The sequence below is a fragment of the Colius striatus genome, chromosome 1 (genome assembly GCF_028858725.1).
Source record: "Colius striatus isolate bColStr4 chromosome 1, bColStr4.1.hap1, whole genome shotgun sequence".
Classification (NCBI taxonomy): domain Eukaryota; kingdom Metazoa; phylum Chordata; class Aves; order Coliiformes; family Coliidae; genus Colius; species Colius striatus.
Genome location: NC_084759.1, coordinates 154,346,518 through 154,373,146, shown reverse-complemented (window position 1 = coordinate 154,373,146; position 26,629 = coordinate 154,346,518). Strand labels below are relative to the sequence as shown.

At 50.2% G+C, this 26,629-nt stretch overlaps 1 protein-coding gene across 13 annotated transcripts in view; it reads right to left on the bottom strand.

The window, feature by feature from the left end:
• The window catches only part of ZC3H7B (zinc finger CCCH-type containing 7B), a 49,430-nt gene that overhangs the window by 4,537 nt on the left and 18,264 nt on the right, over positions 1-26,629 (bottom strand). For 8 of the 13 annotated variants that reach the window (XM_062013114.1, XM_062013140.1, XM_062013120.1 and 5 more), the window contains exons 9-22: positions 23,548-23,807; positions 22,299-22,647; positions 21,183-21,295; positions 19,765-19,927; positions 19,517-19,678; positions 18,444-18,649; positions 15,617-15,717; positions 14,755-14,936; positions 10,718-10,803; positions 5,723-5,856; positions 4,473-4,578; positions 2,992-3,100; positions 1,155-1,288; positions 263-426 (exon numbers count right to left, since the gene is read on the bottom strand). In XM_062013114.1, coding sequence (XP_061869098.1) covers positions 263-426; positions 1,155-1,288; positions 2,992-3,100; positions 4,473-4,578; positions 5,723-5,856; positions 10,718-10,803; positions 14,755-14,936; positions 15,617-15,717; positions 18,444-18,649; positions 19,517-19,678; positions 19,765-19,927; positions 21,183-21,295; positions 22,299-22,647; positions 23,548-23,807 — 2,269 coding nt within the window. The remainder of the gene's footprint in view (positions 1-262; positions 427-1,154; positions 1,289-2,991; positions 3,101-4,472; positions 4,579-5,722; positions 5,857-10,717; positions 10,804-14,754; positions 14,937-15,616; positions 15,718-18,443; positions 18,650-19,516; positions 19,679-19,764; positions 19,928-21,182; positions 21,296-22,298; positions 22,648-23,547; positions 23,808-26,629) is intronic. The other 5 variants (XM_062013135.1, XM_062013199.1, XM_062013126.1 and 2 more) reach the window with 4 other exon arrangements.

The window sequence follows — 26,629 nt, the reverse complement described above, 5'->3', positions numbered from 1 at the left end:
CTCTCCTCTTCTGACTCGCTCTCCTCTTCTGACACTGTGTGCTCACCACTGCGTCTCTGCCACTCAGCAGCGTGGCTGGGCCCTACAGCGGCCTCACCATCACCCAGACCTGTCAGCTCGTCCTACTCCTCCTCCGAGCACAAATCCCTGGGAACTCTCTGAGAGGAGGAGGAGAAGGAGGAGGAGGAGGGATGACGGAGGCCCTTGGCCTGTTGCCCCATCCCTGCAGCAGCAGTGCAGGAGGGAGAGGAGACAACGGTACCTTTCGCAGAGCCGGAATTCACCCATGGGGAAGCGGTAGCTCCAGCAGCTGGAGTCACTGTCCGAGGTGAAGACCTTCTCCTTGTGCTTCTCCGACTGGATGTGCTGCTGCCACTGCTTCTTGCTGTTGCTGTTCTTCCCGCAGAGCCAGCAGTGGTAGCCCATCTGACCAATGAAGACAGGGGAAAGGGCCAGTTAGTGCATTAACATTCAGGGCCACTGACTTTCTCCTTCCTCTTTCCCTCTTCTTGCAGAACATTCTGGAAGCTCCACTCACTCTACGACCTCCCACACTTCCCTGCCATGTCAGAGGAGATGTTTTGTTGAGGTCTGGAGCTGATAGGAGCTCAGAGACTTGGGCAGCTCAGTTCACTGACACGGTCTCCCTGCCCACAGCCCAGGTGGGGTCTGGCTGCAAGGTCCCCAGGCACACAGGCAATGCAGGACTCTTCAGGAGCCACCACCCCTGGGTTACATCTGCTTCTAGCTCTCCCAAACCTCTGTGATCGCAACCCAGCTCTTCTCCAAGCCTCTCCCTCTTTTCTGACAGGTTGGCAGTAGCTTTGCCAGCTTTCCCAGGAACCCTGGGGAGAGGCTGAGCCCACGCAAAAGGGTTTAAGGGTTAGGTTTAAGGTAGACTCCTTCTGACATGAGGATTAATAGAAAAGCCAGTGCAGAGCATCGCTGACCCCAGGTCAATCTCTTCCCACCTCATCTGTGCTGCTCCAAGCTGTCCATTTAACCTCCATTAGCGTGGGCTCTTTCCCACAAGCACAATGCAGTCCCTGGTAGCTCACACCTGGAGCACAGGGGAGTGGCTGGCTGTCAGCACAGGAGGAGGAGGAGGAGGAGGAGGAGGGGGAGAGATGAAGGACAAGAGATCAGCTGATTACCATGATGTCAGCGTAGTCAGTGGGCATCTGGATCTGTTTCTCTCCTTCTCGTGAGGTGAGCGGTGTCCCCTCTCCAGGCTTCCCAGGATTGTGTTTCTTCAGCCACATGTCATAGGTCTGCTGCATATCTAGTACTGCACAAGGAGACCAGTGAGGTCACTTAGACAACTGCCCACACTGTGCACAAACTTGGGGAAACAGGAGGGACACCGGGGCAGCCCTTCCTTCCAGCGCAGCAGCAGCTGCTGTCAGACTGAAGGCCTATGCCTGGAAGGTCTGATGTCACCTGCCCAGATGAGAGCCCTGGGGAGAGGAACCAAATTCACATCACACCACCTGATGTGGTGGAAAGATTGTATTCTGTCAGTTGAGGGGCAACCATGACAAGGTAGGAGGGAAAGTGCCCCAAATTCTCCATGGAGTTCACCCCACAAGGTGATTCTCCACCAGGCCTAATTCTGCTTGACCTCAGCAGACATCTCACCCTGGCCAGGGAGCTAAGGCAGGGGCTGGACTCAGATCCATCCCTTCCCTCTAAGCCTAAGCTCCATCCTCAGCACTGAGAGGGAGGAGAGCCCTTAAGCCAGCTGGCCACAGGAGGCTGGTGGAGGGGAGGAAGACCTAAGGACAACCCACCCCAAGTTCAAGACCTGCCCAGAGGTGTGCAGTCGATGTCTCTCGGTGTTTTTGGTTTAAAACCCACTCAGCATACTAGTGGGCAGGGGAATTTTGGGTGGAAGCTTTGACTGCACGTCTGCCTGTCCGAGACCAGCTCCTGAGAGAGGCTGTGGGAGCATAATGTTTGCAGACACAGTTGCAACGCTGTAAGTGCGAGGCCTTGGTGAGTTACTCCTCACTACACGGGTAATTGAGCAACTCAGGACAGCTGGGGATAATGAATGTAAATTCCCCCAAACCTGAAACAACACTGTCATTTGAGGATTCACCTTCGTGCCTGGGCAAACACACCCTGATGTGCTCTAGAGGCCTCGGCAACAAAATGGACTGCAACAAATAACACCGTGCAGAAAGACCCTCCATCCAAGCATAAAGACTGAACAAACTCAGGGCAGGCCTGAGACCCTTCAGTCTCTCCAGCATCTCCCAACAGAGCTAGGTGAGCACCTGGACAACTGGGCCTAGCAAAGAGAATGGCTTTTTTTTTCCCCAGCTTGCTGTTAGTCTGAATAAACAAGGATGGCTGCCAGAGAGCTGGCCGTGACGACCATGGGCAACCTCTCAGCTGTACCCCAAAAGCTACATTTGGAGGAGTCTGCGTGATTAGTTTCAGACAAGTTCCTCCACAAAGGCACCACCCAACCACATTGTCATTCAGGATCTCAAACCCACTCCTTTCAACACAATGCCATGAGCAGGGAGTGCCACAGCCCAGGCATTTGAGCAGAAATGTGCAAGAAAGCCAAGGCAGATACAAGACAAGAAAGGTAGAGGAGGAGCTACAGGTCATGACCAGTGCTTTGGCAGAGCTCCATATGGAACCAGGCCCGGGACAGTGCAGGAGAATGGAGGGACAGCACAGGGTGCATCCAAAGAGCTCTAGAAGCAGAGGGGAGCAATGGAGCAATGCAAGACACGGGACCAACATACATCAGTCCCAGAGTGAGGGACTTGAGATACATATGTACATTTAAGGAAAGAGCAGCTCTAAATTACTGTAGACAGACCTGCCCCATAATCCCACCTAAGATCGCGGTCCCAGCTCTGTCCAGCTCCATTTCTGTTGTCAAGGGTTATGTCTTAACAGACCCTGCATTCCACTGCCCAAATGTTCTCTTCCCTCTCCCCAGACCCTCTGGCCCGTGTTTCGCCCGCTCACTTTTGTTTTCCTTCATGAAGGTCCACATGTCTCTCTCCTCAGGGCTGTGGGCGAAGGAGCAGTTGCCCACGTACTGGCATTTCCTGCCATTTTGTGCATGGATACACAGCTGTTAAAAGACAAAGAGAGCAACATTCAGCATCTTCACAAACACTCCTTGTTAGAGGGGTAAGTGAGTTCAAAAAAAACAGCATTGAAGTGCACACGGGGCAGGTCAAAACCACCACATTTCATACGTCATTAACTCGTGCTGCTGTTCCTCGAGCTCCTGATGATGCAAAGGGGAGGTTTTCCCTACAAACACGCAGGCAGATCACTTCAGCACCTGGCCTCTCTCTTGTTGCCATTTCCATGGCCCAGGCTTAGCGTTGGCCCTGGGTGAGACAGCAGGGAGCAACGTGGACTGACCAAACAGTGTCTCCTGCTGGTCACCTTGTTGATCCCCAAAGGTGACCCATTGCCCAGTCCAAGGGGGTGAAGAGTGGCCTTACAGGTCACTTAGACCGCACTAGTACACGCACAGCTTTACCTCACAGCTACCAACAGCATCATTGCCAGAGAAAACAAGCAGCTTTCCAAGCATCGTATTTGCTGGCTGCCCTTTCTCCCCCAGTTCTGCCACCAAAGGAGGACAGTGGTGTGGAGAGCAGCTAGCCAATGTGAACTGGGGGGAAGAGACAACCCAGTTCCTCTCTGGCTGGGGCTGGGTGGGAGCTCAGGCAAAACACACACTCGTGTGGCAAACTGCTTTGCTGCACGATCTGCCACTCACCTCCTGGCCTCCCCTCTTACTGCAGCTGCTGTTAATAATTCTTGCTCCTCCACACCAGCTTCTGGCAACTGGCCTGCAGACAGAGAGCACGCAAGGCCCCACGCCTGGCCTCGTGCCTGCCTGTGGGCTGAGGGGCAGCACATCCCATAGGGCACGGGAGAGGAGCTTTCTCCATTCAGGGAGAAAGGAGAGGGAGAGAGACTATCCATTGCCACATTCAGGGCTGGAGTTGGAAGTTGGGTATGTGCAGTTTTCCTCACAGCATGTGGCTTTTTAGCCAAGTTCTTAGTTTTGCTTTCGAAACACATTTCGAGGACGTTTCACCCTCCACAGCAGCACAGGCAGAGCTGCAGCCCAGGCAGGGACAGGCTTCTCTCCAGCGCTCCATCTCACCTCTCACCCACATTGAGAAACCCTGACCTCAGGGGAGACTTCAGCCTCATTCCCAAACCCCGTGCCAGCCACTTTTTGAGATGGTGACTGCATCAACAGCAACGTCAGAACTCCGCACATGTGTGCAGAGCAGTTTAAGCAGCTGCTGCTCCTTGTTCTTCTCCACCCTTTGGCTGGATGTGTTTGAGATCTTGCTGCCATCAGTCTGTCCTTGCCTGCCACCTCAGCCAACAACAAGCAGGTCCAGCCCTCAAAGGACTGCAGGGTGGTGGGAGGGAAGGGATGCCTGGCTGTGCCAGGCATGAGGCTTACTTACGTCATATTGCTGTGGGAAGTTGCGAATGGAAGGCAGTGGTCGGACAGACACCCACTTCTTCTTTGCTTTGGACATCACCAGCAGGACACGACGTTCCTTTGTCCAACTGAAGAAGAGAGAATAAATCAAGAGAGGCAAAAGGAAGAGCAGAATAAGGTTTTGTTTTCCTCAGAGACCTTTAAATATTGAGGGATGATTAGATCTTCCTGTCCAGCTTGTCCCTGCGCTGCTCCTAGACACACACATCCGTGACAGAGAAGCCACAAGAAGGGTGTTTTAGGAGGATTTCTCCTGGTACTTATCGTATATTTCCTGGGGTATCTCTTCTTATAAGGCCACACAAGTCTCCCTCAAGTCTCACATGACATCACCAGGGATTACTAAACAGCTGCATTCCATCTTTCAACAGAGCCAATTCTTGGGCAATCTGACCCAGGAAAAACATTTGGGAATATTTTCAGCTTGAAAGGTGCAGTAGAAATGCAAGTCACTACAAGCACTGCCTTGTGAACAGGTGCCAGGAAGTACTAATTGTCCTGCAGCTCCAGCAAGCCATCACCAGGAGATACCCTGGGCAAAGCCCCCAGCTCTATTCAGCCCCTGCAAAAAGAGGTGCTACCTTTCCTGTTCCAGGAATCGATCTTCACCTGCTTGCTTCCTCGAGCAACTGCTGCTTCTGTCCCTAATTGCAGGGGATGGTGCACTAGATGACCTTTAAGGGTACCTTCCAACCCAAACTGTTCTATGATCCTATCACAGTGAACATTCTCAGGGGCCCCAAGGATCCAAAACAGACAAAACTTGTATCAGAGAAAAGCAACGAAAAAGCCAAGGAAACTAATTTAAAAGGAAGGAGGATTCTTTGAATCTTTGCTAATAGCGACCTGACAGACATCTGCAAACAACTGGGAGCATAAGCAAGCACAGATGAGAATTGTATTGGTGACCTTGCTAAGAAGAAATGATAGCAACTGGGGAAAAAAGGGAATTGTGGGAGCTGGGCTGCACACACCAGGAGTATGAGTCTGCACAATGCTGGCAGCAAATGCAAACAGTAAAGAGGAGAGCTGGAAACTGGAAAGCAGCTATCTGCAATACCTACTACAGTGACAAACACCCCGAGCAGCAAGAGGCTGCTAGGAAACCTTACAGCCTCTGCCAAAGAGGCCAAAGGAAGCCCTGGAGAAGGCAAGAAGAGAAATTCCTGCCTTTGAGGAGGAGTGGGAGAAAGGGGAGGCCACATCGCTCACCAGTGTCGGGCTTTGGCACTACAATACTTGAGGTCTTTGTCTGGCTCCACCAGCTGCCCGTTCCTCCAGCACTGGCCACACACGAATTTCATCTGGAGATCAAAGGCGCTTGACGTGGGAGCCCGGGGAGAAGCCTGAGGAAGAGAACCACAGCCTCAGATAAGCAGAGCCAAAATGCAACCCCCAAACTGGCATAGAGATGCTGGCGGCTCCCCGCACGCCCGTGTGCCAGAGACAAGCCAGATTAAATCACAGACAGCCCAGTTCTGCTTTGCCAGCATCAGCTGGTGGCCTCCTGAGATACCAGACAGGAGCAAAACCACTGCTTGCTTCAGCATCATTTCCTGGGCTTTGACGTCCAGCCAAAAGCAGACAGCCTGGCAGCTTCAAGCAGTGACCAGGCCTGGCTGTGAGAGCCCTGAAGTGTATCTCCCTGTACAGACAAGCTCTGTGAGAGGCCTGGCCCTGTGCTTAATCCTCATTTCCCCGTGGGGAGGGCAATCCACATCCCGCTCACTCCCCATGGAGGGAGAGAGCTCAGTCGTGCAGCCGTGTGTGCCCCTTTGGGAGGAAGGAAGGCTGTGCCACAGCACAGCCCCTCACTCCTGCTTTTGGACCAAGAGGCTCATGTCACGTCTACAATTTGACACACTGAAGTCAGAGCTGGGTCCTCTTGTTGGTACCCTGCCAAGCCATTTCTGGGCAGGTTTCCATCTCTCCCAGTTCCTTTGCACAGGGTTTCACAGGCAGTTAATCACAACCTCTGGACAAAGGTCTATATCCTCTCAGCCACTTTACTTGATTTCGATTTCCTTTCTACCTATCCCCATGAGAAGGCTGGTTTGGGATTCTGACTAACAGATGGTGGAGGAAAAAAACAAAGGAGCCAGTCCTGTATCAGCACTGCTTTGTGTTTCCTGCACAGATCTCTGGAACACCATTTGCATTCTGTATCACCTCTGGAAGGCTCTGCAGCATCCAGACCCAGTCTTTTGAAGACATATAAAAGCTCCTCCATCACTGAAAAGCTGACTAGAGAGCTGTCCTTTGCCTGTGCTGACTGCAAGAGTCCCTGACAAGGCCATCACTGCTTTGGATGCACCAGAAAAAGAACACTTCCAGAGAACCCTCATCCCTCTTGAAAAACATTGACAACTGAGGCCTACTCGCCCGCAGCACAGTGGCATCTGGCACACGGTTCATCTGTCAGCTTTCACCACTGCTGGTGACCTCCAACAACATGACCAAGCATCTGGCTGCAGGATGTGCAGGGCTGAGGCATGGGATATCACAGAAGGCAGTAAGGTGCCTCCCTCTCAGGTGTGTTGGCCTCCAAGAGTAGCTTTCATCTCCACTTGGTCTCCAAAGGAACTGCCACTACAGCTCGTCACTGATAGCCAGAAAGCTTGGCTCAAACCTACTGACCCAACAAAGAAAAATCGAGTGGCTCCCGAAGGTACAACAGATCAGAGATAAAGAAAATGTTCCTCAGGTAGTTCTGGTAGTCTGGGCTGCTTTTCCCACAAATTCTTAGCCAGAAGAAGCCTCGTGCATTTCTTCATCGGTCAGCCCAGTGGGCCTTTACGTTCCCAGGGGATTAGGAGACAAGTGAAATATCAAAGCTGCTGCTGTTGCTGCTGCATGACTCTATTTGTAAAGGTAAGGCAAGCTGCTGATAACCCACAGTAGAGAAAGTAGTATCACATGAGGTTCTAGTAGAGGAAGGCAGGCAAAAGTGCCTCAGGCTCTCTTACTAAGGAAGCCAGACAATACAGTGTTAGCTAGGCACCATGGTAACCAAATAAAGACAAGTCTTTGGCACACAGCTCTCCAGGCTTTGCAGAAAGCAACAGCCCCAGCACGGCCACTTGTGTCTGCCAACTTTAGGAACTCCTCTCAGCGATACTGAAATGTTCTCTGGAAGAGCCACGTGCTATGAAGGAGCCCAAGTTACTCAGCCACCTGACCGAGCTGCACTTAGGTGTAAAGACCCTTACTAGAGACTTCCCTCTCCATGCTTAAATTGCTAACTCTTGAGGCCATTTTTTTGTGGGGATTCTGCAGCTGGATAGTGGAGTAAAAACAGAATAGCCCTCAAAAGCCAGAAATAACAAGGGCCAAAACCTCTCAATTCCCAGGGGTACAATGGGAGTCAATGTTACCCAGCTACCTACAGTAGCCTCTTTAATCTGCAGCTACGGGGTTTACTCCTACAGCAGCCTCTATGGGGCCAAATTCATGGGGCTGAGTGCAAGATCCCTGGCAGGTGTTTAGCAAGCAGTGTATCATCACCTTTCTCTTCTTGGTAAGCCTCCTGGCCTGCAATGTCACAGCAGCTGAGTCCCTGCGTGCTGCCTGCCTCTTTTCTCCACAACTGGATAGCCCCAGCCTCTAACTGAGTCCAACTGGCAAGCTGTGACAAAACTGCAGCAACATTGCTGGGAGTGACTTTGCCTCCACTGACCAGAGAGCACCGGGGTGAGCATGGATCACACGGGATGGTGGGAAGGAGGGGTTCTGCTTTTACAGCGCTCTTGGGAAGTTGTCTTTGCCAGGCAGCCAACTCCGAAAGCTGGAAGGATGCTGAGAAAACTCTGAGTCATGTTAGCCTGCTTGGATGGGAGAAAATAATGGCAAAAGTAAACATCTCTCACCAGACAGTTAGTCCTGCCCCCGGGGTCTCCAGCAGTGAGCCGTGTCTCATCCCAAAGCACAGCCCTCTGCCTGAGGACGTGCTGATGCCACAGCCGTGGTTTGCTACTGCAAACACATGCGTCTGGCTGACTTGACTCTGTCTCCCTGCACGGTGCCAGTGCCAGGCTGCCAGTCCCTACAGACAACCAATGCTGCAGCTGATGGGAACTTTCTGACTGTACCAATGAGGCTGCTGTGTCACCTCCACACAAACTGATGCCCTGGAAGGGTGGGGAGTGCAGTCCAGCTCTGTGACAGGCATTTGTGGGGTACAACCAGACTTTGCCATTTGCTATCAGCCCCGTAACTGCCCACAGGGCCCAGAAACTGTAGTGCTCTGCCCATCCCAACAGCTGATGTTTGACACTGGCATTCTTCTCCTGATCCTCTGCCCCCTGCAAGCCCCAACAACCAGAAACAAAACACTCGCCCAGCACCTGGATCCCACATGCTTCAGAGGACATGCTCAGACCATGCCCGCTGAAGAACCTGTTCTTCCAACAGCAGCACCTCCAAGACAAAGGTGAATTTGAAGCTGCAGAGTTTACAGGGCAAGGGCTGTCCATCTATCTGCTTCCTTTTTTTATCCCCAGATTATGCACAGAGAATGGCAAGGCAGAACTTTCTAGAAAATGCAGGTAGATCCACAACAGGCAGGATGGAACCATTAACTACACCTCACTCTCCATGGGGCAGGGATTGCTGATATAAATCCAACCGCTGTCACAAACTGCTGCAAATTCACACTCAGTTTCCTCACCTATGGCCAATGCCTCTGTCCCCATGCCAGGCAGAATGAGGTCATAGCCAGCTCTGTCTGCAGGGACTGTGCAGATCACTCAGGCTGACTTCTCATATAATACTCGTCCTTCTGACTTCCTGAGAGGCTAGAACATATTCCTTAAGCAAGCCAGATATCTTTGGGAACTAGAGACCTTGGTTACTCTGGACTGCTGCTTCCCATTCCTCTCCCCTACAAGAGCAGGATGGGCTATGCAGGTGTGCTGCTGAGCATCTCCTCAAAGATGACTCTATCTCATGCAGCAGAGCCAGTACACAGATGGACACAGAGCCCACTGCAAGCATCACTGCAGTCACCTCCTTCTTTCCTGTTAGGCTAACCCCTGACCATCAGACCTGCTTTTGCACAGCATCAGTGCCCTGCAGCCATCAGAACACTTCTGCTGGCCCCTAACCCAGACAAAAGAACGCTGCTGCCCACCACACGAGTGACTCAGATCCCTTTCCTATAAAGCACCTCCTCCCCAGGGTGCTCACTGGCTGCACTCTGCAGAGGGAGTCCTGGGTGAGAGGTCTCAGACAAGGGAAGCACCACAGCTCTGATACTGAGGCACAGGCCAAGGGATGGCGAGCTTAGCGCTTCACAAGAGGAAAGAACACTGTCAAGTGGGAACAAAAAGGATTCACAACGCTTTCCCCATCATTTTGCAGGGGACAGAGTTTCTCTTAGGCCTGAGAGCCTGCTAGAAGGCATGAAGTTTCTCATCTCATCAGACATATCTTCTGAAAGTAATTAAAGAACAAAAACCTCCCTGTTCTAATGGCAAAACTCCGTTAGCTCAACCTCAGGGCTGGGCTGGAAATCATCCTCATTGGGTGAGCTCTGCTCCTGAACCACAGAACACCCCCCTGGGATAAAAAGGATAAAGCAGCACCACCCACAGCCAACGGGTGGGAAGAAAGCAAAGCTTTGCCTATAACACACCTCTCTAGAGAAGTCTCTTGGCAGTGCTGGAGGGCACAGTCAAAGGCACCTTCTCCCACACTGAACGACCAGAGGCACAAAGAGAGGCAAAGCTCCAGCCTCAACAGCATCTGAGCTTCCAGTGCCACCAGCTCCTGAGTTAGAGCAGTCCTATGGGGTATGACTCATGTCTCACAGTCCTTCAAACTGCCATGTCAACCCTCAGCCACTAAAGGGCAGCAGGACACCTTTGGTCTCCACTCCATAAGGCCACAGTCCCCCAAGTCTCCCCATTTCACTGGCAAGGGGTCCCAGGAAGAACTGTTTCTCTGTGTTGCCCCTCCCTGCTCTGGAGGCTTCACCCCACCAGTGAAAAAAGCAGGTGACAGCACTGCAAAACAAGGCACAAAGTTCAGCACTGCTCATCACTAGCACTGCAGCCAAGAAAGCCCTCAGCTGTCCTCCTCCCCCTCCTCCTCAGTGGCCAGCCTTTGCCTAGGACCTGCCCCTTATAGCAGTGGGAGGAAAAGGGGGGAAAGTGCTGGAAATAGTTGGGAGCAGAACCAAGCTGCAAGGCCTAGAGGCACCTTACTTACCATGCTGTTGGCTGGTTTGCTGGCATGTGCCTCCATCTGCTGCCAGTACTTCTTAGATTCCTGCACGATATCTTCGTGGGTCATTCCTGGGAACAAAAGGAGACAGGGCTGAGCTTTTGATCAGGGGAAGAGAGGGAGAGAGGGATTGCAAGACTTCCTATTTCGGGGTTTAGTAACCCCTGTGTGGCTGACAGCTCTCAACAGTCCCACTGGTAATGTCAGGACATGGGTTGTGAGGGGATTCACTAGAGAATGTGTTTAAGCACAGGCTAAGGAAGCTTCTCTCTCCACACAAGCCTAGTGAAAGGGGAAGAGTTTGGTCTCCTAGGCTCATGTGGACTCAATGGTCTGGTCAGGCCATCTGCAAAGGACCCAGATTCTGCCTTCAAGATGATGATTCTTGACTAGGGGTCAAGACCTTGCCCAAGGCTGTCCCCCAACACCATATCAACAGATCCTACAGCCCAAGGCCCTGAAGACAATCCTTTCTTACTGTTGGATCTACTGTATAATGGAGTTTTTGTCAGTAGCTTGAAAGATCACAGATACCCCACCAAGACATCTAGCATCTCCAAGACCCCAGAAGTCTCACCTAATCCTTCTGTCTGTTACACATTTCAGCTCATGGGGGCTGCCCATCAATCCATAGGTGAAGAGGGAAGTTGAAATTCAACACAGACACTAAGTACAACCAAGGAAGGACAAGCAGTGCAAAACCAATTGAGGGAGTGCTGCTGCTATGTAACTAGGAATGAGAAATGCAACATCAGACAAGAAGAAGATGGGTAGGTCAGACCTTATCTCAGGAATTAGCTCCTGACCAACTCAAGTGGTGAGGGAACAGATCCAGTCAACATCAGCCGGCTACATGGGAACTACAGTCCTCACAGCAGTAAACAACAAGAGACAAGTAAATGTAGAAAGTGTCTGGTCAATATGAAGACTCTGTTACAAAAAGCCATGTCTACAAAGACAGGAGACACACGCCAAAACAAACTGAAGCAAATATCTTACAACAACCAGATGAATGCAGCAAGTGGGGTGCTGAAGATGGCCTTGATGAAGCACCCCCAGCATAGAAAGGCTGCAAAACTGCTTGCTTTCCTTTTGCCTACAGCTTTTATTACTGAAGTGAGGTGTTCCCCAGGCATGCCACAAGGACACAGTCTTTGATCTGGGAGCCATCATGTTCCAGAAATTAAGGACCAGCAAACACAAGTTTTCATCTCAGCCTTAGGCTGTAACTTGGGTAAGTCAAAGCATTCCTGAACTCAGTTTCCCCATCTGAGATTTCAGCTCTCCAGATCCCTGTCAGGCAACAATACTGCTGTTTGTACAGGACTTGGACAGGAGGAAAAGCATTCAGGGAACTTTGGCATTCTTCAAGAACGTTTGCTCAGGCCTCCAAAATGGTAGCTGCTGCATAGCTGGTACTAGTCCCAGAACAGAGCTGTTTGTTGATTTTCCCCTTCTTAAGCATTAATCCCAGAAGAAACTGTGTAGAGTTAGGTGAACCGCAACTCTCTCTTCCATGTCCAAGTAATCCAACGCTGATCTGTACTTTGAGGACCAGAACTACAAAGCTGGGTAAACTGCAGCAAAAAGTTAATGTGCTGCACACACATGTGCTGAAGCAGCTCCCATCTTCTCCCTTCTGTACATCTGCACTGTGATCCTCAGGGAGGATTTTCTCCTATCAGAAGACTGAATTTCACAGGAAGCTCTTAGCAAGTGACTGTCTTCTTCCAGTCCCAGAAAACTGAACTCAACAATATGGTCTAGAAATGTGGTGGTTAGGTAAAATAAAACTCCCTCCCAAATATGAAAGGATATTTTCCAATACACCAGTTCTGCAAAGCATGAACTGTCCCAAAGAGATGATGTGGGAACCAAAAGGCCCATGTGTTGACTACTTACAATACTGCTGCATCTTTTGCAACATCATTATTGAGGACAAAGACTCTGTGATTTCCACTGATGGAAGAAGACAGGAAGATATGTCTGTGAAAAGCCAGAGTAAACAAAAAACCAGTCCTGCCCAGACATTTTCAGGTCTTGGGAATCTTTGCTCCACTAACACAATCCTTTAGCCCCATGAACAATGCCACAAGCTCTGTAAAAGCTTGAATGGCTGTGAAATGCAACAGCCCACTGGTTTCAAATGCAACCTGATATGAATGATGTCCCTTTCCTGTTCTTGATGAGCCAACAGTGCCCAAATAAAACTCCCTGCTCCAAAGCTAAAGCATTCCCAGGGAATGGCAACAACTACCTTTAAATACACTTAAAATAGGTAATAAACTACTACTCCAGGAAGGGAAACTCACATGGAAAGCAGGCTGCCCTGCAGCAGAAAACATAAAGATAATGGAATTGTTGGGAAAAAATGGGAATAAAAACAAGGCTTACTGACCACCTCTGCAGATAAAATGGCTTGTTTCATCTCCTCAACTTCCCCTTTGGAAATCAATTCTTCAAGTAAAGAAGGCAAGAAGTACAAAATAAATCTAACCATTTGCTCTACAGGCTAAAGAGGAAGGAATAGGGAAGGAAGGGACAAAGAATTTTTTTCTTAAAAAACACCAACAAAAATAAACCAACCATGGGGCAGGGAAAAGAGTAGAGTGCTTGAATCTTAAGAGTGTTCAGAGTACTACAGGCAGTATGATAAGCATGTAGGGCAGCAATGGTGAGTTATCTCTGACCTGGGTCCTGCACCAAACAAGAGCCTGTGGAGACAAAATACGTAGGTAGTATTGTGGGTGGACCACCATCTACTCGGTTAACCAAAGAGTAGCAAGAGAGGCCCTCCAACATGTCAAAGACAGAGAAAGGGCTGAAAGTGCCAGACGTGGCAGTGTCATTATTTGAGTGATCTGAATATCATTTCTGCAATAGCCTCTTCAGAGGCGTATCATCAAAGCCTTTTTGGGAAGCACCAAGTATCTTGTCATTTCCCACTGCTGGTGGATTTGTTTAAGAGGGGCTCGAGATGCTCAACCTTCCTTTACTTAACTGCTCTGTCACCTATGCGTGCTGCCGCTCTCACTGCACCACACACTCATGTAGGGGCCCAACTGCTGCTTAGGGTCTTGCACAGCATTTAAGCACCAAAGTACCTTTGGGGATTCAGCACTATCTAATAGTCATTTCAACCCAGGTAGCTGCTCTCAAGGGAAAAGCTTTGTGGTCTGTCTCGGTAGTAGTACAGGTAAATCATGTGAGAGCCAAATCATCACAGAATCACAGAATGGGGGGTTGGAAGGGACCTCTAGAGATCATCCAGTGCAACCCCCTGCTAAAGCAGGTTCACCTTGATCAGGTCACACAAGAACGCATCCAGATGGGTCTGGAAACCTCCAGAGCAGGAGACGCCACACCCTCCCTGGGCAGCCTGTGCCAGGGCTCCCTCACCTGAACACCAAATAAGTTTTACTTTGTGTTCCAGTAGAACTTCCCGTGTTCCAGCTTGTGCCTGTTACCCTTTGTCCTGTCGTTAGGAACTTCAGAAAGAAGACTCCCCTCATCCTCTCGACACCCACCCTTTAGGTATTTATAAGCATTGGTAAGGTCCTCCCTCAGTCTTCTCCAGGCTAAACAGCTCCAGTTCTCACAGCCTTTCCTTACATGATATATGTTTCAGTCCCCTAAACATCTTTTTAGCTCTTCACTGGACTTTCTCCAGAAATTCTCTATCACTCTTGCACTGTGGAGCTCAGAACTGAACATGATACTCCAGATGTAGCCTTACTAGGGCAGAGTATAGGGTGAGGAGAACCTCCCTTGACCTGCTGATCACAGCCGCCTTCTTCTTGATGCACCCCAGAATGCCACTGTTCACCTTGGCCAAATCATCTCACTGTTCACCCTGACCTCCTTTTCTGTGCCCCTGAGGAGACAAGGTAAAGTCTACATACAAGCAACAACTTCTGGGTACTCCCAGAGCACCCTCTTCCTCTCTCAACCATCCCCAGGGACATGCTGGAGGAACAACTTGAGTGTTGCAGCCCAGCAGCCCTGCAGCACGTGCCACTCACCTGAATACTGCTGGAGCAGCCAGACCTTGAGCTCGATGAAGCTGTGTGCGAAGTGGCAGCTGTCCTCGCGCAGGCAGCCGTAGCGCACCTCGTGGCGGCACACGTCGAACTGGAAGTGCTCCTGGAACTGACGGATCTTGGAGTACTTCAGCGAGGTGGAACGCACAATGTGGACCAGACACCTGCAGCCAGGTCAGAGAAAACGGGAAGCACCAGAGGATCAAGGCTTCACCCCTTACATGTGACTTTCAGACTGTTGACACGCAAAGAGTGCAGAAAATGAGCTCTGGGAGAGGCAGACTCCCACTGGGAGAACCAAAGCCCTGCCCTCCCACTCTCCCAACCCTAGGTAGGTATTTTCAGACTCCTAAGCCCATGGGTGATGCTCTGCTTAAGTTCAGAGATCAGACACACTTTGAAATATGCAGCAAAGATATCGACTCCTCTGGCTCAGCAAGTCCCCATGTCTCAGGTTGCCAGGAACCAGAAGGGGTTATATTACTGTGTACTTGACAAGGTTTTTTTATACTTGTTTTCCTAAACATTCATTACCAGCCAGCCAGAGGCAGGATCCCAAGCTAGAGGATCTTTGGCTTGACCTTTATGCAAAGGGCAAACCGAAAGGCAAAATTAAGTCACTGGAAAACTCAGGCTGACTCCAAAGGGTTTTGCTGCTGCCCAAAATCCCTCAGCACCAGGGGCAAACACACAGGGTGAAGCACACAGTGCTATTTATCATGCTTTGAGCTACCCTATGATTGGAACCCATGGGGAGGAAAGAAAGGCAGCAGGGCCCTGGAGTTAAACTGGCTGGACTTGTGAGAGACTGCTCCCATCAGCACAAAAACAACCGTTCACTCACTTGTTGTCATGGAAACTGTGTTTGGCAGAAAGGTTGGAGCAGACAGATGGTGTGTCCTTGGTCCCTTTGCTGATAATCCGGGGTTTGCTGTCAAAGCAAATCTGAAAAGAGAAGAATTAGCATGCTGGGAAAATCTTAGAGAGCAGTGAACCAGAGCCACTTCACTTGGAAGGTGAAGGAGAACTAGAGCCAGCCTATTCTAACGTTCAAAGTTAGAAGAAGCCTGGTGAAAACTTTGTGGTAGGGTTTTAAAACAAAGCAAAAGAATATTTGGAAAAGCTTCTGGACAGCATTTTTTGTCTTGTTCTCAACAGGATTTTCCACTGTGGTTGGAAAAATTTTGGTCAGAGCCACATATTCTTTCCTAGTTAGCCAAAAGAGCAACAATAAGGGAGGAACGATGGGGAGAAACAAGAGAACAGCCAGTCCACAGCAAAGAACACGTCCCTTTACATGTGCCACCACCAGTGTGGGGAACTCTCTGCTGCAGCACATCAAGATGATTTTGAGCCAATCCTTAACTGACAGACTCAGTGTCTCACAGCACAGACATTAAGTGGGGATTTGTTTTATTACCAGGCTCTGATTTTTAAAGTAGCAGGGTCTACATTACAATTAAAAGCAACCTCTCAAGACAGAGAAAGAGATGGTTAATCCCTTAAGGGTGTGTGTACCTCGTTCAGCTGCAGAGCTCAGGAGGAAAACTACCTTTCCTTTCTCCTATACAGCTGCATCTGCTGCTCACTGCCTTTTTGGGAGCAGAGCACTGGCTGGGACATACAGAATCACAGAATCATTTAGGTTGGAAAAGACTTTTTAAGACCATCAAGTCCAACCACTAACCCAGCACTGCCACCTCCGCCACTAAACCATATCCCCAAGTGCCTCATCTACACATCTTTTAAATATCTCCATGGATGGTGACTCCATCATCTCCTTGGGCAGCCTGTGCCGGTGTCTAACAACCCTTTCTGAGAAGAAATTTTTACTTGAAATTTTTCCCTTCCTCCAACTTGACGATGTTTCCTCTTGTCCTATCACTTATTACGTGGGAGAAGAGACTGATTCTCCCACCTCACAACCTCCTTTCAGGTAGTTGTAGAGAGTGATCATGTCTCCTCTCAGCCTCCTCTTCTCCAGGCTAAACAGGCCAAGTTCTCTCAGCCACGTCTCATCAGACTTGTGCTCCAGACTCTTCATCAGCTTCGTTGCCCATCTCTGGACATGCTCCAGTACTTCAGTATCCTTCTTATAGTGAGGGGCCCAAAACTGAACACAGTATTCAAAGTGTGGTCTCAGCAGTGCTGAGTACCACACTCCCTTGGCACTGCTGGCCACACTATTTCTGATCCAAGCCAAGATGCCTTTGGCCTTCTTGGCCACATTGATGACTCACATTTGACCAACATCTGTTGACCAACATCTCTAGGTCCTTTTTCTCCAAACAGCTCTCCAGCCACACAACCCAAGCCTGTAGCATTGCATGGGGTTGTTGTGACCTCAGTGCAGGACCCGACACTTGGTCTTGTTGAACCTCATACAGTTGGCCTCAGCCCACTGATCCAGCCTGGCCAGGTCCCTCTGAGGAGCCTTCCTGCCCTCAAGCAGATCAACACTCCCAACCAACTTGGTGTCATCTGCAAACTCACTGAGTGCACTTGATCCCCTCCTCTGGGTCATTGATAAAGACACTAAACAGAACAGGCCCCAGCATTGAGCCCTGGGGCACACCACTGGTGACCGGCCAACAACTGGATTTAACTCCATTCCTCACCACTCTCTGGGCCCAGCCATGCAGACAAATTTTACCCAGTGAAGAGTAAACCTGTCCAAGCCGTGGGCAGACACTTTCTCCAGGAGAACACTGGGGAAAATGGTGTCAAAGGCTCTGCTAAAGTCCAGGTAGAAAACCCTCAGCCTTTCCCTCATGCGCTACGTGGGTCACCTTATCGCAGGAGGTCTGGGCAGTCACACAGGCCCTGCCTTTCACAGACCTTGCTGACCGGGCCTGATCATTGGTTGTCCTGTACATGCCATGTGGTGGCAATCAAGATCATCTGCTCCATAACGTTCCCCAGCACCAAGGTCAAGCTGAGAGCTCTGTAGTTCCCAGCTCCTCCCTCCAGCTCTTGTTGTAGATGGGTGACACTTTTGTTAACCTCCAGTCCACTGGCACCTCCCCAGCCAGCCAGGACTGCTGGTAAATGATGGAAAGTCACTTGGGGAGCACTTCTGCCCGTTCCCTCAGTACCCTCGAGCGGATCCCATCCAACCCCACAGACCTGCATGTCTTAAGTGGTGAAGCAGCCCACTAACCCTTTCCCCTTGAATTATGGGGGCTTCATTCTGATCCCTGGCCCTACAACTATGGTTTTCCCCTACACATTCCAGGAACCTCCAAGACTGTTTCCTCTCTGCTCTACCATATTTCCATCAGATATCTGATAAGCTGAAGCCCCCCACAAGCACAGGGACTAGTGACCAGGAGACTTCTCCCAGCTTCTTATAGAATATGTCATCCTGGTTGGGTGGTCTATAACAGACTCCTACTATGACATCTGCATTGCTGCCCTTCCCCCAACTCACTTCTATCGTCACCATCATTAAGCTCTAGACAATCAAATCACTCCTTAACAGGCAGGGCTGCCCCACTGGCACTCCTTCCTTGCCCATCCCTTCTGAAGAGCTTATGGCCATGAAGTGCAGCATTCCAGTTGTGCCAGTCATCCCAACATGTTTCCATCACGGCAATATCAACATATCAACGGTATAGATACATACTGAGGAAAGGATGAATGGTGCCTGCTCCCTCCCGCCAGCTCTGTACCTCACAGAGGAAGGTGAAGATGCCCTGATGTTCCTTGAGGAGCTTGGCAATGGTGAGGCTGCTCTGCTTGATCCCACCTAGCGGGTCAAAGAGGAGGTCACGGTTGAGGGTCCCCTTCCTCTCCTCCGTCCACACGTCGATCTCTTCCTGGTGGTACGCGAAGGTGCAGTTATCCCCGTACTTACAGTCCTGCTTGTTAAGCATATCTACAAAGCAACAGACAGCACACACCACCACACAGGGAGGGCGGCCCAGTCAGAAACTAAACTCTCTCTCGTCTCCTCCCACTGCCCACACCTCTCAAGGAGCTGAAAGCAACAAAACATAAGAGTTAAAGACAAAAAAAGGAGACGTGTCCCCCCTCCCAAGTTTGCCTATACCAAGACGTTCAGGAATGTCGGTGCAAAATACTAAATGGTGACATTTCAAGTAATGCCATCTGCTATGGAAACCATCTCAAAATGGAGGCCTGCTTTAATTTGGTGCCTGGCCACAATTTAACCAACCCTTTTTAAAACCAACCCAGATTACAGTTCTCCTAGCAGTCCAGCACTAGGAGCCGGGTTATCTCGGCTCTTGCAAGCCGGGTTATCTCGGCTCCTGCAATCTCCCCACCTTATTAGGAATGTTGTAGTGACACTGCCTCAGGGACCGGTCTGGTCACATTGCCTGCACTTACAGAGAGTTGGGCTGGAGGAAAGGGGCAGGCAGAGAGAGCTTTTCCCTAGGCAGAGCCACAACCCTGCCTGGGGCTGCTGAGTGGAACGACACTAATGCAGGCACGTGTACAGGAGGCAGGTTCTCAGCAGACTCTGTCAACAGGGCAGCTCTGGCCTGGCTGTGCACAGCACCTCACTGTGTCTTTGCAACTCTTCTGCTCCACCACTTTATGGTGCTCATGAGAGCTCACTGCCTTTCACTGTACTGAGCCTCCCGGCCATGGACTACTGATGGAACAAGAAGACCCCAAAGACAGCAAGCGACACCAACTGAATATCACCTCCCAACCTCCCTTGGCACACACCGAACAGCCCCTTTCCCAGTGCCCAACAGCCCTGTCCCCTCAGGATCACCTTTGCACAGGTAATAGGATCCTACAAAGTTGGTTTTGGTTGGGCGAGGACGGATCCTCTTCCAGGTCTTGTCTTCGGAGTTCTTCAGCCTGCCCAGTAGGATGTCCCGCTTGCACTTGTGTTCCAGGCCTTCCCGATAGGTGTAATCACCAGCCTTGGGCCCTGCAGGAGAGAAAAACCCCGTCAGCCCAGGGAAAGGCAAATGCCAGCCCGGGCCAGCGCTCTGAGTGGCAGTGCAAACGCATCACCTGTTTTGGGGTAGCAGATATGACAGGCTTGTTTGAAGACGTGAGTAGATGCCAGGGGGTTCTTCACCAGCAGGGCTGTGTTGGGCATCACTGGTTCCGGCTGGGACACGAGGTGCTCAGTGCCCTTGGGCACAGTTGGGTGATTCACTCCTCCAAGGCCCACCTGAGCAAAAACACACAGACCTCTCTTTTCAACTCTGCACCCATATGGCTAAGAAACTTCCCTAACCCCCCTGCCCCATTCCAGCTTCTCAAAACCCTTTCTCATTTTCTCATTCATCAAAATGTTCCCATTTGAAATGACATTTCCAAAAGAGCTGCATGCAACTTTTTCAAAGATAACAGTGTTTACATCAAAGACAGGCTTCTTTCTCTCTTGGTAAGGGGCCTCAGTTTTCTATCGTGACCCAGCTGACAGAAAATGCCACCAGACAGAACAAAATGCCCCCCTCACTCCTTCCCAATTCTTCCATCACAATCAACTCTGCATTGAAAGACTCTCAAATCGACCCCATCCCAACCTGACAAAAAAACCAAACCACTTGTCAGCGACTCTTCAGCAAGCAAATTAATTTGTGGATGAGATGAATTTCTACAAGGAAAAGCTGCGGGACCTGGGGTGTTTAGTTTGGAGAAGAGGAAATTGAGGGGTGATCTTATTAACATTTATAAATATCTAAAGGGTGGGTATCGGGAGGTTTTTTCTATCCCTTTTTTCTATAGTAGCTAATAACAGGACAAGGGGTAATGGGATGAAGCTGGAACACAAAAAGTTCCACTTAAATATAAGAAAAAAACTATTTCACTGTTCAGGTGAGGGAGCCCTGGCACAGGCTGCCCAGAGGGGTTGTGGAGTCTCCTTCCTTGGAGGTCTTCAAGACCTGCCTGGACATGTTCCTATGCAACCTGATCTAGGTGAACCTGGTTCTGCAGGGCGGTTGGACTGGATGATCTCTAAAGGTCTCTCCCAACCCCTACCATTCTGTGATTCTATGAGACTTCGTTCCACATTGATCTCAGGAACCTAAGAATAATTCTTGTTCCAAGCTTGCTGACCCTCTCACCCTTCTCCAAGACTGGAGACACAGGAGAGGGGCAGGGTGATGTTATCTAGAAAAGCCTCCTGACAGATGCAGAGAGGAGCAAAGAACCTCATTAGTCTGATGGGGTTTACTCTGCCCCATCCTTCAGTGTTACGTGGCTGCCAGATGCGGTGGGACACTGCCCTTACAACCTAGGTCACACCATGTTTATCTTGGCAAGATGCAGAGTTCCAGATAAAAATGAAGATGGAACAAACATCTTCCTACTGACTCTGGGAAAATTTTCACCTGCCTTGCCACAACATGGGAAGCAACACTCAGTGGGGCAGGTTAAAGAAGAGGGGCCCAAATTACCTACATCACCCAAGTCACTACTACCTTGGCTCCAGAGCACCTTGGGACATCAGCACGGGGGAGCGGCTCACTCACCACGGGGGATGGCTTTTGGCTGCCAGGTGGGTGTCGCAGTTCCTGAGGGCTAGTTTCTTCTGGGCAAAAGAAGAGGAAAAAGAGCCCCACAAAACAAAAACAATCATTTCAGTTTCAGAGGCTGTTCTGCTCACAAAAAGACAAACAAGTGCTTGTTAAATCCATTTGCTCTATTTATTTCATAACACTGTAACACTTTTTGCCCCAAACCACCTGTTTAAGTCTAGGAAAAACTCCAGGAAAGACCTTCTTGTGCTCCAGTCCCTACTGGACTCAACTCTACAGTGCTGAGTGCTGGAGTTAACAAGGTGGTAACTCCAAGGTAGCCCAAAGTTGAGGTCAGTCTGAGCATCGAAGTGCTGACAGGCCAATCTCTGCTCTTCCCAAAGTACTTTTGCTGGCAACATATAGCAATACTGGGGACAAGTTAGTCAAGAAGATGCCTGCCTTCCCTCCTGAGATAGGAGAGGACTTTTTTTTTGCCCATCATCCTCCACAGCTTTGCTGCTCATGACAGTGCCCCACACAACAGGACACTCATTGCCCCGAATCCAGAGATAGGAGAGATTCCACTTGGCCTCTCCCATTCTGCCCAGTGCAACAAGGTCCTATATCATCTAAAACAGTCACTAAGATTTTTCTCATTTGGCCCAAAATGTCAGAGTCATTGGGTAGGGTGGAGGAATCACATTATAGTCTAGCAGATTGTGCCAAGGGAGGTGTCCTGGACACAAAGCCAGGTTTAAATCTCATCACTCGTAATACACCTTTGTGTCCTTTTGTGTTACACACCTTAGTGTTCCTTTCTCCTCTTTAGATTTCACACCATGCACATACTGGTTATCTGGGATTACACACCTATAGGCTTTCTCATTACTCCTGAGCTACACCTATTCAGTTGCTCTGCCCAAGACAACTCTCTGCTCTCTCCTACATTCATACCCCTGTTCTGCAGCACTGGCAGCCACAGCTATATGACAGATGTCCTCAGCACTGAAGAAAACAAATTTGGCATGCATTCACAGCTAAAGCAGCAGAAAACCCCATCAGCCCCACACCTACCAATGGCAAAGGAATCCAAGGCATCCAGCGACCCTCTGCTTGTCCCAAAGGAGTCCAGGGTATCGAGCCGGGAGTCTGTGTATGGAAGCAGATCCAGGGAATCCAGGGAATCCAAGGTGGAGCCGCCACTTCCTCCTGGCGGGGCCTCAAAGGCATCCAGGACAGAGGAGGAGGAGAGCTGCTTGGTGGGATCCATCACCAGGCCGAAGGAGGCAGGTGGCAGCGGGGTGGAGACGGGGATGCTGGCTGTCACGACTGGGGGCAGCAGCGGAGTTCCCCCTGGAAACACCGGGATCAGCTGGGGCATCTCCGTCGGCAGATTGGTAGGAATGGTGCCCTGGACCAGAGACTTTGGGGAATCGGGAAGGGGGAGGATAAAGAGAACATTAGGAACAAGGAGCAGAGACTGAGTGAACACAGAGAGCAACATGCTCTTGTTCAAATGTGTGCTCTGTTATCTGAAGCAGAAGGATACCCAGCAGCTCTATCTGCCTGCAGACCTCCCACAGACCTTCCAATCTATCTACACTGCACACGCTCTGGACTGAGGTCCCTGGGGAAGTGCTGGGCCACCTGAGCTCATTGGTCTGCAAGACACAGAGCCCTGTGCTGGGCACGTAAACCAGCTCAGGGCAAGAAACAGTGTGGTTGAGTACATGCAGCACCAAGGTTGTGATAGCAACAATTACTCCTGGCACCTCTCACCAGAGGTTTTTTGCTTGAGAAGCATCCTGCATATGATTATGTTGCTTCCAAATCCAAGCTGGCTTGCATAACATCAGCAACACTTGGCACCTAAAATCCAACAGAAGTGTGAATACAGATTGTCTCTACAGCTCCCAGACCTGTCCGAAGAGCTTAGGCTGAATGCAGCCTGCACAAAAGACAAGTCGTTTAGAGCATGCCCACTGTATAAAATACATCCATCATTCCTGCCTCAGCACACTGACTTCTACCCTCAGGCCTACTTCAACTCCATGAACACCAGAGGCCAGGGGAAGGCTGTCTTGGGTACCTTTTGAGGGGCAGCTCCATGAGGTGGCACCTAGCAAAGCAGGCTTGGAAGTGGGCTCTTTAGATACTCACAAGCCAGTTGCAGAAATAAAGGAAGGAATTAATGAGTTTTGCCAGAGGAAGAGCTAGGAGAAAAGAGTGATAGAAAGAGAGAGAGAGGCAGCAGGCATATCCACATTCTCCGAGGATCTATTTGGAACAAGAAGCACGGGACCCATGTAGCGCCCACTCTTACTAGAGGGTATGGTGACCCTTCAGCAAGGGAGTCCAGGAGGGAATCCAGTTCTTCCCCAATGATGTCCCCATCTGTGAAGTCCTCCACGCTCTCAGGTGCTGGCAGGGACACGCAGTCTGGAGACGGGAGCAAGCTGGCAGCAGGGAGCGAGGTAGGCAAGCCCTTCGCATCTGAGTCGGAAGGCAAAGGGGCCAGGCCCTCACTCACGGGGATGGAGGTGGCCACAGGAGCCGGGAGGCACTGCAGGTCCATAGAGCAGTCTGTGATGAGGGAGAAACAGAGCCAGTCACCCAGGACAGCCTCTTGCAGGGGGCAAGCAAAGCACAGCCCGGCAAAAACAATATTGTACAACTCCACCAAACCACAAAAAGCAAGTATGCCGGTTTTCTGAGAGCAGGGGCTCTGGTCTGAAGAGTTCTTGCCCTTTCCTTTTTGTTCCCAGTCTCCAAAGGCTCACCGATAGTTGAAATTCAGTCTAAGGGCAGGTGTCCAGACTGACTATCAGGATTTGTCAGGCCCGTACAGTAACTAGGAACGACCCAAAACCTGTGGCTGAGTAGTTACTGAATTCACTGTAGCCAGGACTGAAGTCCAGGGGTACATAATCTGACTTCTCTATAGCCCACTGCTTGGTGTTTTCTTTAATGGTGCTCACTAATGCGTTTGGCAGACATCACTGCCCTCTCTGTTCCCTGGAGTTTCAATATCCCAGCTGAAAGCTTGCTTACTTGCACACCCTCTCTAAAACCTCAGGCATCATAATGTCAGAAGATAAAAAACACAAGGTCCTGCTGGGAAGCCAGAGATGAGCGCTCAGACCAGGTTGTTCTAACAATGTGTCCCCAACAGAACCCATCAGACTCATCTAGCTACCTTTACCCAAGTAAATCCTTGCTCTTGAGTGCTCCCTAATGACCTGCTGCTGGGAGTTTGCTGCCCCAACTCCTCAACACCTCAGCAGCACACATCTCCTTGGAAACTTGTGTGGCCAGGGACAGGGCAGAAGAGAGGCAGCGATATCCCCTAAGGCTTCCTTGCCTCTCTGGTACATTACGGAAATGGTAAGATGTTCCCATCATGCAACATAAACCTCTGTTAAGTGAAGTTAAGGTTACAAGCACATAGTCTTCACAGAAGAGCATTTTATTCTCAAAAAAAATCAAAGGTTAAAAAAAAAAAAAAGTTCAAATGTTAGATATTTGGAAAACTCAGCATTACATTTGCAGTTCTCAAACCAAGCACCAAAACTACCTTAATTCTGCCCCTGTGTAGGTGTCCTGGAATAAAAGAAAACAGGTAAGACAAAGGTGCTACTTTTTCTACCCAGATGGTCTAAGGCAAAGTTTGGAAGGAGAGACAACAGCTTTTATTAAAAGACTGGGAAAGAAACTAGACAAGCTTCTGAGACACAAGACTTGATCCAGTGAGAAATGCTGCATCTTGTGTGTACAAGCTCTGCTCACCCAGGCCCCGTAAGAACTCGCCCATCCCCTTCTAACTGGGACTGGTCAAGTGAGTCATGTTGCTACTCTCTATACCGTGTGCTCACTGGCCAAGGGCAGTGTTGGTGCCCTTCTTAGATACCTCAGAAAATCAGCAGTTCCTGCAGACTCCCTAGTCCTGAACAGAACAGCAGCAGAGATGACAAATGCACAAAGGCTCCTTTATCTCTAACCCTAGCAGGAGCATACACCAGCCCCCCCTGCATCCTTTCCTCCTGCATTTGTTGTGAGTGGCCCACGCTGATGGACCACAGCTGAGGTTGCTGTGCAAGGCACCGAAGGCCAAGCCGTGCCAAAAGGCAGGGAAAGCAGAGAGAAGTGGCAAGGGACAGACACAGGCCCCTCTCCACAGCCTCATGCATGAGATTGAAGGAAAACAGCTCAAAGGAAGGCTGTAAATATCCCCAATTTTGCATCTGCCCCTCAGAGCAGGCTCGGCTCCAACCACATGCTCGCTTTGTGATGGCTTCTCTCGGGTTGTCTCCCTTTGGCACAGGTCCTACAGCCACACCCCTTGGGCACTGGCCTCATTGCTGTTGGCTCGGCCAGATCTCCCTCAGTACAAAGCAACAGCTTCTGCCTTCCTGTTTTTCAGATGTTTAAATGTGGAGTACTGTCAAGATTCCTCCAGGGACCAACAGAAGTTCAGGACATGCTGGAAGGATCAAGGACACATGAAAGGAGGCACGGAAGGGTTCACAATGACAGGGCCCCAAAGGATCCAGAAGTTCAGACTTTCTCTGAGAAATGAATGAGGCCCTCTGGTTCCCACTCAGACTGGGAAGCAGAGGGAAGAGGCCCTCACATACCCTAAGAGGCACAAAACCTGAAAAGCTGAATGCATGACCAAAAGCCAGAGAACAATATGGGACACCTCCACAGCTCAGTGCACGTGAAGGGTAAGAAGAGCAGGGATAACAGGTTCCACTGCTCGCAAGAGGCAGACAGGAGGTGTCTGCTTCTCTCTCCTCAACCACCCAAACCCTGTTATTCCTTCACCCACTTCCTCACCTTCCCCTCTGTCCAATCTTTTCCCCTACCCCTCCTTCCTCAATCCTACTTTCCTTGGGACATCCCGTCTGCTGACCTCGTTCACCAGCTACCATGCCCACAACTCGTACTCCCCTTCCAGAGAGCTCATGCACCTCCTGCATTCACCTAATGTTTGCTCCATCTTAAAAAAATAAACCAGACTTCTTTGATGAATAAATACACAGGCAAAGACCCACCTCCCTCTAATTTCTGCCACTACCGTGACACTAAGCCCCACATTTTATTGTTATAAGCTCAATGAGGGTCTTGTCCACCCGCTCCCATGAACCAAGTCTCTCATACCGTGTCCCCCGCTAGGTAGCCTCTCGTTACACTCCTGCCTGTCCCAGAGGAGCAAGTATGGTTCTTTTAAAGGCTCTGTTTCTATCTCTGCTTCCCAAAACAGCGTGGTTCCCTAGTGCATTAGCTGGCCAAAGGTCAGCCTGAGACAGATCTGAGCCCTGATCTGTGCAGGGCAGGGCTGAGTTAATCAGATGACATCAAGCAAGGCATGGGGGAGGGGGCTTGAGGAGTTTGCATCTTCAAAC